Source organism: Limulus polyphemus, unplaced genomic scaffold (assembly GCF_000517525.1).
Source record: "Limulus polyphemus unplaced genomic scaffold, Limulus_polyphemus-2.1.2 Scaffold5772, whole genome shotgun sequence".
In the NCBI taxonomy this organism is placed as follows: Eukaryota; Metazoa; Arthropoda; class Merostomata; order Xiphosura; family Limulidae; genus Limulus; species Limulus polyphemus.
The window spans coordinates 11,205-22,192 of NW_013671382.1; the positions used below are offsets into that span (position 1 = coordinate 11,205).

Sequence of the window (10,988 nt, forward strand, 5' to 3'; positions counted from 1 at the left end):
TATATATATATATATATATATAATACATAGTTAGATTAAACTTAGATCTGTCATTTTCTTTAAGTACCTCAATAATAAAATAAAATCAGTACATGTTATTTTTCAAAACGTTTTTACTCTTACACCAACTTAAATTAAATTGTTTACATTCAACAGGAGGACTCTTTCAATTCTAAAAATATTAAACTATGGCAAAAAAGGGAGAAACTAAACTATTTTTTACTAATACTGCCTTTCTGAGGGCAGATTCAAAAATTACTATAATCCTGCCATTCTTAATATTATTCTATATATATATATAACTGGCTATTTATTTACAGCCTAACACACTTATTACCAATAGAATATGAAACCATAATAATAAAAGTTCAACTCTTAACACCATCGCAGTCTCAATTATTATAAACATAATAAAAATCAACCAGTTCTCTTACACTCAGTACACACATCTTAAAATATACTGCTCTGGCAAGAGGCAAATAAATGCACAGAATACCCTACTGTAAGTTAAATATTAAAGCTTTTTACAGTTGTTTTAAAGATGAAACATGTAGATCAATTTATAGTTCAGACTAATCAATTCTATTATATGACCTTGGACAAAATAGTTGCACAGGTCAGTGACATTTCACACCTTGTTAAATGGATTGTATTATTGTGAATAAGCAATATACATGAAATTTTTCAGGAAGTGTATTTTCTTCCTTCATAAAAATTCAGAAAATGCCTTAGAAAATTTTAAACTTGTATGAAACACATATCATATATGTTTATTACTTTCACTCATTTATTCTGGTTGAAAGGACTACTTTCATTCATTTGCCCTAGTTGGAAAGACACCACTGAAAATAAATTGTTCTTGCAATAAACATGAAACCAAGAAGGAAACTGTTCATAGAATGTCAAAGTTTCTAAGGAAGGTATGAACGTTAACGTGTTCTTGCAATGAAAATGTATTTTCAATAGGTACTTACCTCCTCCCACACAAAAGGCTATCTCAATCATTGACTGCCCTCTAAGCATTGATAGAATAATTTTAGTAATCAGTGCACCAGTCTTTATACCTCAAAAGTTTTGCACCATTTCTGGACATCTATATATCATGTGACTACTTTCCACCAATAGTACTGCACAACCTATAACAGTGCAACTAGCTCCTATTGCTATTCTTGCTCAATCCTCACTTTCCAGAATTGGCAGAACTAGAACAAAATCACTAGTTTTAGTGGGGAGGAAGGGTGGGAAGTGTGTGACTGGAGGTAAGTAGCTATTAGAAGTACATTTTCAGTGTAAGAAAATATTAACTTACCTTCTCTCACACAAAAGGCTAGTACCACACATTGCAAAGGTGGAGGGCCGGTGGAGGCACACAAAGAACCAACCAAGTGGAAAGCTACTGCCCAGAATGCACGGTTGCACTTGGAGATAAATTGAAGCACACCTGTCGGGTACCACACTACTTCTGGAGTAGGTATGCTATTTGCCCATAAATTGGGAAAGTAACATAAAATGGGCAGAAAAGGTAATGCTTGCACAATTGTAAGAGCATTAAGAAGGTGCAAGCTGTATGAATATATAGCAAGATAAAAAAAAAATTTAATAACATCAGGTGACTAGGTCATGTGAACCATGTTAATGATACCCAACAACCCCAACTGTAAGTAACGGAGTGCCGTACGTCAAGCAACTGGAAATACGAAGAGGTAGTGAGCAAATGGTCGTAACTGGACAAAGTCCCAAAACCACCATGGGAGCAAGAAGTATGACAAAACATTACAGGGTCTTGGCATTGCCTCAACTCAACCATAAGAACAGGGAAAGCTGTAGCCAATATTACAGGCAAAATCATACCTCATTCAACTGTAAATGTAGGGTAGAGACATCCTGTATCCAGAATTATGAGGAGGACAAGCAGCATTCACCCAACCATAGGAACAGAGTAAAGAAGTCCCATTCCCATTACCAGTATTACAAAGTCTCTCAAACCCAACTCTAGAAGCAGGAAAGAATCTTCTGCAATTGGAATTAACGAGAACAGAGGCACCTACTGCACACAACCATATGAACAGGGCATTGTCATCCTGAACTTAGAATTATGAGGAGGATCTTATGTAGGCTGGCCTCAAATAATACTTGATCATTGGTTTTATTGAGTGTGGTTCACCTCGGCAGAAAACATCCAGGCTGGCCTCAAATAATACTTGACCATTGGTTTTATTGAGTGTGGTTCACCTAGGCAGAAAACATCCAGGGGAAGTGTCAGTAGGAAACTAGCTTTGCCCTCTTCTCCTGAGTGGATAAACGAACACAAGGATAGTAACACTCAGGCGGAAGCCTCCATGGTCCATCACCCCAGCAACTGGGAACTGAGAGTGGTAAGGAATCCCATGCTCCACTTGAAAAAAAAAAAAAACGGGTGGTGGTAAAAAAGGCAGCAGGGAGTCCAGAGGAATGTCACACAGGAGACATTTCCCTATTTTGAAAAGCAGACCAGACCTAATTAAGGAATCCAAAGGTAGGCAGGGATGTGCAGAAATCCCTTTCTACTATATTCATGAAGCCCATGAGTGATGGTCCACTAAAGATATAATTAAAATACATATATACACATACACCACCGAGAAAGTGCCCAGTGGTTTTACAGAAACACCCCATCTCAACTTTGAGCATTATATACTTACTGCATTTAGTGCAGGTTTGAGACAAAGCAACACCTGCAACTACGTGGGAACCCGAAAGAAGTTTAGGGAAGATGAAAAGAAAACATAAAAGAAAGGAAATGAGCAGACTTACCCAGTTAGAGCCAAATGGCCATGTGCACCACAGGAGAAAGACGATATCCTTCAGAGGAAGAAACAGCCAGATTGTGCAGATAATGATCAACAAAGGTATTGAGAGTTGTCCACATACCAGCCTGGTCCATTTCTTCCCAGGGGAGGCAAAGGTGACCAGCCAAAATCATGGTAATGTGATGAATTTGATGTGAAAAGACATTGTAGAGAGGGCGACCTTCCATGTCCAAATTGCGATCCTAAAGAGTTGATGTACCCAACCAGTGCGAGTTACAGCAGACAGATCACAGGAAGCAGAAAGGTTCCAAGGAATAATTAGTTGAAAACATGAACCCCAAAAGGAGGTAGTACAAGCCATATAACACCTCAAGGATCAAACCAGACATAGAAGCCTATCTGGATTGGAACATGAGTACAGGTGGGAAATGGAAGGTAAGAAAATGGGTGAGAAACCACGTTTCTGGGTCACATAGGTCTTAGGCAGGATGGACTGGTCAGGGTAGAGGATCACAAAGAGGAATGATAAAGCATAAATGTTAATGGCATAAATATTGAAACAATGGCATCCACAGGCAAGGAGGAGAAGGAAATATGGCTTAAGGGAAAGATGGTACAAGGAACACATAGCAAGTGGTTCACAGGGAGACATGGAGGATGAGCAATACAGAAAGAACTGAAAAATAGGGGGGTGATGGCAGGGCAGAAGAAAATGTTAAGGAATTGGGAAAAAATAGACGGTGTTCAATAGAGCCACCTGACAACTAGACACATCTGAAACAAAAAAGTCCTGGTCAAACAACCAAGTGAAGAGTTGAAAAAGCTGAAGTACAGGAGGAATGATAGCCATAGCGAAAATACCAGCATTGGAAGGTAAATGGTCAAAAAAGAAGGTCTGATGGTTCGGAAAAGGAAAGACTCTATGCGAGGAGTCGGTCTCTGGACTGTGGAAAGGTACCAAATGAAAACCAAGCAAGAAGATGGAGAGATCAAGACAGAGGTAAGGGCAAAGAACATTTCACAAGTAAAGGCCAAAGCAGAGGGAACCAAGGCTGTGCAGGGCAATACAAACCAACCAGCAGGATGCAACAAGTAGTAGTCTGGATGAGGACAAAACTTTGGATAAGAGATGGATTGGAAAGTAAGCACAAATGTAAAAACCTATCCAATACTCACTGAATGCATCTACACCCAGAGCTGATGAGTGTGTAATGGGAGACCAAAAGGAAGGAAGTTTGGTGTTCCAGTGTGTAGCAAAGGCATTGACAAGCAATGCCCCCCAGTTTAAAACACACCCACTGAAAAACCCGTAGATGAAGAGACCACTCCATGGGGAGAACCTGGTTCGAACAAGATAAATGATCTGCAACCAGATTCATGGCTTCAGGAAAATGCCATGGCAAGCTAACCCCTCCATGTTGTGATCGTGGGCTCAGAAAAGAAGATGCGGAGCCCAGAAACACAGAGATCTGGATTTGATTCCAACTTGCTTGGTGATATAATCAATGCCCGTGAAATTGTTGGAGTGGACCATAACCACCCACCCCCATAGAAGTGGAAGGAAATGAGTCAAAGCCTGATAGACTGCCAAAAGCTCAAGGATGTTGATGTGGAGTGCAGACTCATCTACAGAACACAGACGAGAAATTTCTTGAGAGTTCAGGAAAGCTCCCACCCCACCAAAGATGTAACTCTGGAAAGAGGTGGAGAAATGGGAACCTCCACCGTGGTCTGATCCCTGTTGAGCCACAAAGCTAGGTCCACCTTGGTAACAGAGAAAGGTAATAGGATAGTTAAGGGATAGAGGGAGAAGTTCCACTGATCAAAAAGTGTCCACTGAAGTGAATGCATATAAGCTCAACACATAGAAATGAGAGCTTCTAAGGAAGCCCACATCCTCAAAAGAGATAAAACCTCTCAAACTGTGAGAATAGGAAAGGTAAGGGCTTTTGTGACTGCCCGATCCATATCCCAGAGATGAAGAGGAGAAGGCTGGACCTGACTGAGGAGTGAATTGAAGAAAAATCCCAAGTGAACTAGGTATTGAGTGGGGGTAAGAATAGACTTCTCCTGTGCTGCTTCCTGTAGAAGCAAATGTGTGTGATTCACTGATTGCGAATGTGAGCAGGAGCCAGTCATCCATATAATGATGATTGCAGAAACCCAGTGAGTGGAGGTGAACCACTCAACAAAACAAAGAAGGAGCTGAAGAGAGACCAAAGAGCAGTGTCCTGAACTGGAACACTTGAACCTCGTGGCTGAACCAAAGATAACAATGTGACTCTGGAGCAATGGGAATGTGAAGATAGGCCTCAGTCATGTCGAATTAGGTCATCCAGAGTCCTGGGGAAAACACCCACCAAAGTGAGAGATAGGACTCCATGATGAAGTGAGGTGGCTCCAGAAAGGAATTCAGCCAGGACAGATTGATAATTGGTCTCCAATCGTCCATTTTACTGGGGATCACAAAGAAACGGGAATAAAAACCCAGATGTATGGGAACCACCTGCTCAATATCTCAAGAACGACCTTGGCAACATGACTGAGAAAGGAATGATCCTGAGAAGGGGGAAAGGGGTGGGAACCAGAACTGAAGGCTAAAATGTTACCACACAGTTCAATAGCGGAGCAACCTGGCCCCCACGAGACAGGGAACCTCTGCCATGTCACTAATAATGCTGGCATCTGTCCAAACGGGCACAAGTAAAATGAGGATAGGGACAGGTATGCCTTGAGGAAGGTAAAGGACGGGGTGAGGAAGAAGGAGGGCAGAAAACCAGGATAGGCAAATCATGGGAGGTTACAGGAGGACAAGACAAATATGTGGCTATGGAGAATAAGGAAAAATGTAACCTAGCTACATCAATCTGGAAGACCCCAATGATGGAATCACAAAGAAAATGGGCCTGTTGGGGATATCTTAGGGAGGAAAGAGGGAGACAAACCCCTTCCAGTAAATCATCCTTCCCTAATAAGTCCTAACAGCATAGTAGCCTTGTATTGAGAGAAAGGGCAGAGGCAGATAAACGAGCCATGATGGTCCAAAGGAGGGTCCTGAGCTCTTCTGAAATGACATCAGGAGGTTGACAAAAGGCTTAATATGTTAAATGGACAGAGGAAAGGTAGCATAAAGTTCAGTTAGAGAAAGTTGAATCCTGGAAAATTGTGCCTGATTGAAGCAGATACAATCCCCAGGATCTGAGCCCCACAGGAGAAGAATCATAGGCTATAGGGGAAACACCTAAAACATGACATATCTGACTGACAAGCTGTAGGAAAGGAATGGGAGGTGAAATATCCTGAACGAGTGTAGACTGTGATGGATCAAAAAAGGAAGGTGCCAGAATAATGAGAGTCCAAACTTTCTTCCTTGTGATAGTAGGTCTCTTTAGAAACATGATCTAGTGGATGAGGAGGAAATCGGCTCTCCACCTGTGCAATGTGGGGTACTAGCCTTTTGTGTGAGAGAGGTAAGTTAATATTTTCTTACACTGAAAATGTACTTCTGCATTCGTGAAAAAAAGATCTACTTAATTTAGAAGACATACTATTCATAATGAATTTCTAAAGAAGTTAAAACTAAACATGAATGATACTCAAATGCTCATTTCTCATTAAACAAAAACATATCCAACTGTAGTAACAAACCTCAATTCTTACCAGAAATTGATTTAGTTTGTGAAATTTTTTATCATAATTTTTTATATAAAACAGAATACCTTACAAGCATAAAGGTTGATCCCAAAAAGCTTACAAGCAGATTGTTTTTTTCATTCAATTCAGGTTGTACAAGTAATTCTTTTTATTAACAGTTAAACAGAAAGATTTAGTTCATTCTTGTGGCTAAAGCAGTGTACATCTTGTTGTTGTTTAAGAAACATTAGAAATTAGAAAACTACAAATGAAACAGAATCAACATTAATCTACTTTTAAATCTTTCTTTAATACTATAAAACATTTGTTGAAAAGGAGTTTTATCAAGGATTATGTCTTTATATTTTTTAAAAGACATTCTAACAGATTATAACATTTGCCTTAGAATAATTAATGTACTGCACCTCATGTATATAAAACGAGTAATGAACCATGGACCCTGTTACACAATTTTGTGCTCAGACCATGGGGCATGATTGGCTTCATGATCCAGGTGAACAAAAGCTCTTTCCACTTCAGGTAGCCTCTCAATCTTATGCTGGAGAGATTCCCCAATGTCATGAGATTCTTTTAATGTAAGCTTTTCTGGAAGAACGATGTCCACTTCTACTAAAAAATTGTTTCCAAAGTGAAATGCCCGTACAGTGTCAATCAGCAAAACTTTTTGATGATGATTAAGTGCAATCCAAGTAATCTTCTTAAGGAATTCTGGACGAGCCGTGTGGCCAGTCAGCATTTTGATTTGTTCTAAGAAAGAATATAATATAAGTAACTAATTCACCTATTTCTGGTAGCATATAACTTATAATATTCACTGAAAGTCATTATTGTATTTTGAAATTTCTTAAATGATATTTTTGAATTTTGTGAAGGACTGAATAGTTAGGGTAGCTCAAGAACTTAGTATTTTAAAATTACATATAAAAAAAACTACATTGGGTAAAATCAAAAGATATCCTGTTTGTTTTTTTCTCCTAATGAACATCTGCAAATTCAGCTTATGTGCTAAACAGTGTGCCCCAATTATCTCTCTTTTTTCAGACTGTGCCAACAACTACATATCTTAAATCTCTTTCACTACACCACTATCACATCCAGTTACAATTGCTATCCCATCTGTGCCAATTCTAGCTAGTTCACAATAATTCAGTCCTTGGCTTCTACGTATATTCTATTATACAACTTTTAATACTTGTCATGTATTAAAAGTTATGCAAGTTTCAGTATCCTCAGAAAGCACAACTGTTAACTATCTTTTGTGTCAGTACATTGTCACAAAAGAGTGAATCACAATTTGCTCAACAGTTTCTACTGTGCTACACATTCTGGGTCATGATCACAGAACATAATCCAAACAACTTAATCAGCTGGCTGGGAAATCTGTAATTTTATTCCCAGAACCATATTAGCAGTTGCTTTATCATTTTTATTACATCATTCTCTGTAATATCATGGTCATTCCAACAAATCATCCAGTTGGTATTCTGACTTTTCATTTCAGAATCTTATTATTCCCAGTATAAGTACACTATATACTTTCTTAAGTTGTGCTTCATGAGCTTTATGTTTGTCAAAAGGCCATCATTATTACATTTAGTGTTCCAGCCTCAACCACAAAATATTTGTATTCATTACTACTACTTGTATTATTTTTCTCATAAGTGGGCATAAGAATCTCACCTGTAACTCACCTAGTGAGTTTTGCATTCTAGGCTTGAATAGGACTAATGTCAGACTTCAATTCTGTTTTTGACTTACAAGTCAGTGGAAATATATCAACAACCTTTACAAATAAACTAAGTGCTTTCATTTTTTCATTTCTTTTATTCAAGCACTCAAAAAACATTAAGCAAAAGTGCCAGAAACCTTACTTCAGTGTTGTTCATTGTGGCTGATTCCCGATATTGTTGGACAAAAGTGTTAATACTACCTTAATAATGTCTTGTTAACAATACTGTTCTAATTCAGCAATTACGTAGAGTGTGGTAATCTATATTAACAAAAGAATAATGATTTACTCATACATATTAATACATCAGTAAGATACAGAGCCAATTTTATAAAACTTTAATAACCTAATGAAAATTGGAATTTCATTGCAACAATTGAAAATACTATGCAGAAAGTCCATGGGATACAGAGTACAGAAAATTTTATTATTAATAAGTAAATGTAAAGTCTAGTAAAGGTATGAATTTAACTAATTTCTTTATATATATTTTTTTCAGTATATGGTCTGTTACCTTTCCTAAATGTTCAATCTCAGCTTTCCGTTTGTTTCTTAGTATTCGACAAGTTCAACCTTTTTGTTTGTGAGAAGTTACAAAAATGGCTATCTGCACATAGCCATCCTTAATTTTTAATTGACAGACTAGAGGGAAGGCAGCCGGTCAACAGCACCTACTGACAAGTCTTCAGCTATTCTATTGAAGTAGTGAGATTTGACCACCAATCTTATAATGCACTCATGGTCCCAAAGCATGGAGTACTATTTTTACCTAACAGATGGAGAACCATGGGTCCTCAGATCCAAAATCCAGCAAGCTAACTACTAGTGTTAAAGTGTGAAGTTAGGAGTTATTGCAATTAATGGATTAGTTGTTTAACAAATACATACTGATTCATCTATTTTTGAATATTACTTATGAAATCATCCAGGGATCAATTTTTTGAACTTTATTTATTTGATATAAAAATGATGTAGATAAAGTATTAAAGATTTTAAAATTTCTTGTGTTTGCATATGATACAAAAGTCTTTAATATCAGAGAAAATTTAACTGATGTAGTAAATAAACAGAGAGAAACAAGAGCTTGGTAAATAGTTTGCTAAGAACAAACTACCATTACATGTAAAAAAGTGAACATAATAATAGCGAAATGACTTGGAATGAAGGTATTAGAATAACTAAGCCAAAAGTATCAAAGAATTTGAAATTTTACTGACACAGTGAACTGTTTTATATTTTATATTGCACTTTAATATTGCTTTACTCAAACTACTTCTGTGAAGTTTGGGGAGTGAACATGTACAGAATTAGATTAGAAAATTCATATTGCTTTCAAAAGCAATGTTTTATATGTAATGTGGATTATGATGGACATACAGCACCTTTTCTTAGCAAACTTACAACTAACTATTATGGTTATTATTGAACTAAAAACCATGTTAATTTTGTATAATTCTCTTAGCAGAGTTTTACCTGTGAATATACAATCATACATTGTTCCTTACGAGTGTAACTATAACAAAACACAGTTTAACAATTTTCAACATAAATTTGTTCGAACAAGCTTAACTCTTTCAGCATGGGCTCGGTCCCTGTGACTGACCTCATAACCATTTTGTGCTTGTTATAGTTTTCATGCTATAACTTTTAAATTAGTAAGCGAATGTTAATGAAGTTTGGCAGATTATCAGTAAATACTACAATGCTCTCAATGCAAAATATCTAATTTTTTTTATTAAGCCATAAGGTCTGTAAAGTAATGTTTTTCTCAGGTCTTTTTTTTTCTTATCCCATGTTGCATATCTATCATGCAAAGTAATGTTAATTGTAATATTAAAAATACTTTTATGCATTAGAAAATTTTGAAATTTCACATGCGAAATCTTTATAATGTTGAGATAGTTACCAAATATTTCTTAAGAAAAAAACTTTATATTTTATCTGTTAATTTCAGTAATGGATTCGGTAGATTTGACCAATCTTGCAACCACCATAAAAAAATTAGGAAATAAATATAAATTATGCCTCTTTCATTTCAGAATGAACACGAAAACATAAATGTTTAGCCAAAATAGTTTAAATCTCATAACATTTATTAATAATAATAATACTTATTATTTTTATTATATTGACCTTTCAGCCGTGCCTGGCTTACAATACCGAAGTTACAATGATGCAGCTCACATGCACTACTGTTACCATATCAAATAACATAAAACTGACCTTTGGTCTGTGCAAAGTAACTTGTCTTGGCTGTGTTTTAGTAGACTAATATTTTGTAAAATACAGTCACATTTCAATTATTATACATTATATATGTATATAGATTATTGTTAATTTGAAATAAGTTCTTAAACTTATTTTTCTTAAAACATAGAACAGTAACTAAAGATGTAAAAAAAACAATTATCTCTTCTAGTTACGACCTTTGTATTCAGTTGTTCTTTGACATAGGTTGCTAAGCCTTTAAACAATTTGCATGTGGAGGATAAGAAACAAAATATTTTTTAGGTTTTATATATACAGTTGAATAACTAAAAAATCATAAATTACTATATTAATACCATAGAATTCCCCTATAATTTATCAAGCTTAGTAACCAACATGTATTTTGGTCTAAAAAATATGAAATTTCAAGCAGACTAAAGACGCACCCTACCTCCTTCAAATATTGGTTCAAAAGAAAGAAATGGCATCCAAGCCCATTAAAATGGCTGAGAAAGCCACTAGGGGGACATCTTGAGCTTCCAATGGGTTATTCATGTCATATATAGAAGTAAGTTGGCAGGGTGCCACTGTGTTTGATTTATTACATG

At 36.5% G+C, this 10,988-nt stretch overlaps 1 protein-coding gene across 4 annotated transcripts in view; it reads right to left on the reverse strand.

Annotated features, from left to right (window-relative positions):
* LOC106472960 (metal tolerance protein 5-like) overlaps positions 1–10,988 on the reverse strand; it is a 38,279-nt gene that overhangs the window by 4,156 nt on the left and 23,135 nt on the right. For 2 of the 4 annotated variants that reach the window (XM_022401485.1, XM_022401487.1), the window contains exon 9: positions 7–7,190. In XM_022401485.1, the coding sequence (XP_022257193.1) occupies positions 6,886–7,190 (305 nt within the window). In that variant the 3' untranslated portion in view covers positions 7–6,885. Of the gene's footprint in view, positions 1–6; positions 7,191–10,988 lie in introns of those variants that run through there. The other 2 variants (XR_002613568.1, XM_022401486.1) reach the window with 2 other exon arrangements.